Below are 2,639 nucleotides of genomic sequence, written 5' to 3' on the forward strand. Positions count from 1 at the left end.
AGAGTGGGGAGCTGACAGGTCTAGTTTGAAAACTATATATATATAGGTTTAATACGATCAGTTATGGATTATGGATGTGTGGTATATGGGTCAGCATCTAAAACCTTGTTGAAAAGATTGGATGTAATACAAGCACAAGCATTAAGGATATGTAGTGGGGCTTTTAAAACAACATCTGTGCCAGCGTTACAGGTAGAAATGGGGGAAATGCCATTGGAGCTAAGAAGACAGCAAATCATGACAATATACTGGGTGAATTTACAAGGACATAATAACCATCCTGCAATAAGTGCTATTGAACCATGCTGGGAACATGGAAAAAGGCAAATAAATAGCTTTGGTTGGGTTGTTAGGAAAAGGGCAAGTGAAATGGGTATAATGGAGAGGAATTACTCTCCAACAGTAGTTCTGCCAACTATACCTCCTTGGTTTTTACCACAGCCAGAGATAGATTTTAGCCTCCTTGAACTGATGAGAGATGAATATGGGGGAAATTATAAGATTTTTAATTAATACATCAGAGAAAATTATTACGGTTATTTACAGATTTATACCGATGGTTCTAAAGATCCTAAAACAGGTAGAGCAGCAGCAGCAGTAGTAATCTCTGAGTTTAATGTTGAGAATTACCGATGATATATCTGTATATGCATGTGAAATGATGGCCATGATTATTGCTTTGCAATGGGTAGAGGAGGTCAGGCCAGAGAGAGTGGTAATTGCATCAGATTCATGTGCAGCATTAATGAGTTTAAAATTTTGCAACTCCAGGAGTAGAGAGGACTTATTGTATGAAATACTACAATCATTATTCAGAATTCATCAAATACATTTGTCTGTTAGGTTTGTGTGGGTCCCTGCACATGTTGGAATTGATGGGAATGAAAAGGCAGATAAAATAAATAGAATTTGAGAAATATAAGTTTATTGATTTTTTGTTTAAAGTTTTTTTTTATTTTATTTTATTTTATTTTATTTTTTTGGGGTGTTGTGTACAGTGATTTAGATCCTGAGTCCACACTCCAGATCAGTGGGTGGCGGTAATGCACCCGAAAGCTGTTTGCCAACCACCAATAAAAACAAGAAGAAGAAGAAGAAGAAGAAGAAGAAGTCCAGTCGGTGGCGGTAATGCACCTATAAGCTGGTTTGCCATCCGCAAATTAAACACCGAAGAAGAAGAAGAAGAAGAAGAAGAAGAGTTGTCTCCCATTGTCAACAGTGTTTTGTATGCAGGAGTTTACTGATGAAAAGAGCCCTTTATCGTTCGTTAAACAACTTTGAAACGAACTGATCATTTGACCCATTCTCACTGACGATTTGAACTGAAATACAACGACAAAATGAACGTGACTCTTGCTGTCAAGCAGTACATTTCCAAAATGATAGAGAGCAGCGGACCCGGGATGAAGGTGCTGCTGATGGACAAGGAGACGGTAAGTGAATTCAAACTAGAGGACAGTTAGGCTATATGCTTTCAAAGTTAATAAAACGCAGATGTGCTTAAGCCACTGGTAGTCTAGTGTGCAATGTATGGATTTTGCCGACATGTTACATGTCGTGTCCAAATCATGCATGAATTTAACTCATTTGTTTTTGAAATATGGCACTCTATCTAAACAGGTGTTGACTGTGATCTGCCACCATTAACAAACAGTGATCAAAACATTGCTTTCTTGTTCTCTTTTCCTGTTAATAGACCAGTATTGTAAGTGTGGTCTACACACAGTCTGAGATCCTGCAGAAAGAAGTCTATCTTTTTGAGCGCATTGACTCACAAAACCGAGACAACATGAAGCACCTTAAGGCAATCTGCTTTCTTCGGCCAACCAAGGTGAGCTGCTATCAGTTTTATCATTTTTGATTGAATATATAGTTTTGAACTGATTTATTGAAACTCAAGCTTATTGAAGTTATTTATTCATACATGAACGTCTCTGGTTTCAGGAGAATGTAGAGCACCTGATTCAAGAGCTTCGCCAGCCCAAGTATAGTGTTTACTTCATCTGTGAGTCCCACTAATATATCAGAAGACACACTGCATCAGTTTACCTGTCATTCATATGAGTTTGCATATGTGCTAATAAGGGTGGTCAGAAGATGCACATTTGACCAACTTATGGACTTATTTTGAGCAGATTTCAGTAACGTGATCAGTAAGAGTGAAATAAAGGCTTTGGCTGAGGCGGATGAACAGGAAGTAGTTGCAGAAGTGCAGGTGGGTGAAGTCATTTTCATAATTAATATATAAATATTTATTCAAAATAATTCATAGTTCTTATCTACATCTCTGGAGTACTTCTGTCTGTCTGTCTGTCCGTCCATCCATCCATAAAAAAGGAAACAATTAAAATCAGTGTTTGCTAGGGGTGTAACGGTACACAAATATGACAGTTCGGTACGTACCTCGGTTTTAACGTCACGGTTCGGTATGATTTCGGTACAGCAGGGGGAAAAACTAAACTTTTTTTTATTTTTTTTTAAATGGTTTACTGAACAAGTTGCTCTTTCTTTAAATACATTCAGTTATAGTTTACATTTTCTTAGTGATAAAAATCTACCTCAGCTTATGCTTAAAACTATAGGGAGCCCTTTTACATTATAAGGTTACAATTAGGCCTAACAACTTAACCCAAACTTAA

The 2,639-nt window shown here is 37.2% G+C and overlaps 1 protein-coding gene across 1 annotated transcript in view; it reads left to right on the top strand.

Moving 5' to 3' along the window:
- The first annotated feature begins 1,175 nt into the window (after positions 1–1,175).
- The window catches only part of LOC107670145 (vacuolar protein sorting-associated protein 45-like), a 7,354-nt gene continuing 5,890 nt past the window's right edge, over positions 1,176–2,639 (top strand). The window contains exons 1-4 of the mRNA XM_016462660.1: positions 1,176–1,433; positions 1,697–1,831; positions 1,945–2,005; positions 2,136–2,215. Of these exons, the coding sequence (XP_016318146.1) occupies positions 1,341–1,433; positions 1,697–1,831; positions 1,945–2,005; positions 2,136–2,215 (369 nt within the window). The 5' untranslated portion in view covers positions 1,176–1,340. The remainder of the gene's footprint in view (positions 1,434–1,696; positions 1,832–1,944; positions 2,006–2,135; positions 2,216–2,639) is intronic.

This window comes from Sinocyclocheilus anshuiensis, unplaced genomic scaffold, assembly GCF_001515605.1.
Source record: "Sinocyclocheilus anshuiensis isolate Anshui unplaced genomic scaffold, SAMN03320099.WGS_v1.1 scaffold253, whole genome shotgun sequence".
NCBI lineage: Eukaryota > Metazoa > Chordata > Actinopteri > Cypriniformes > Cyprinidae > Sinocyclocheilus > Sinocyclocheilus anshuiensis.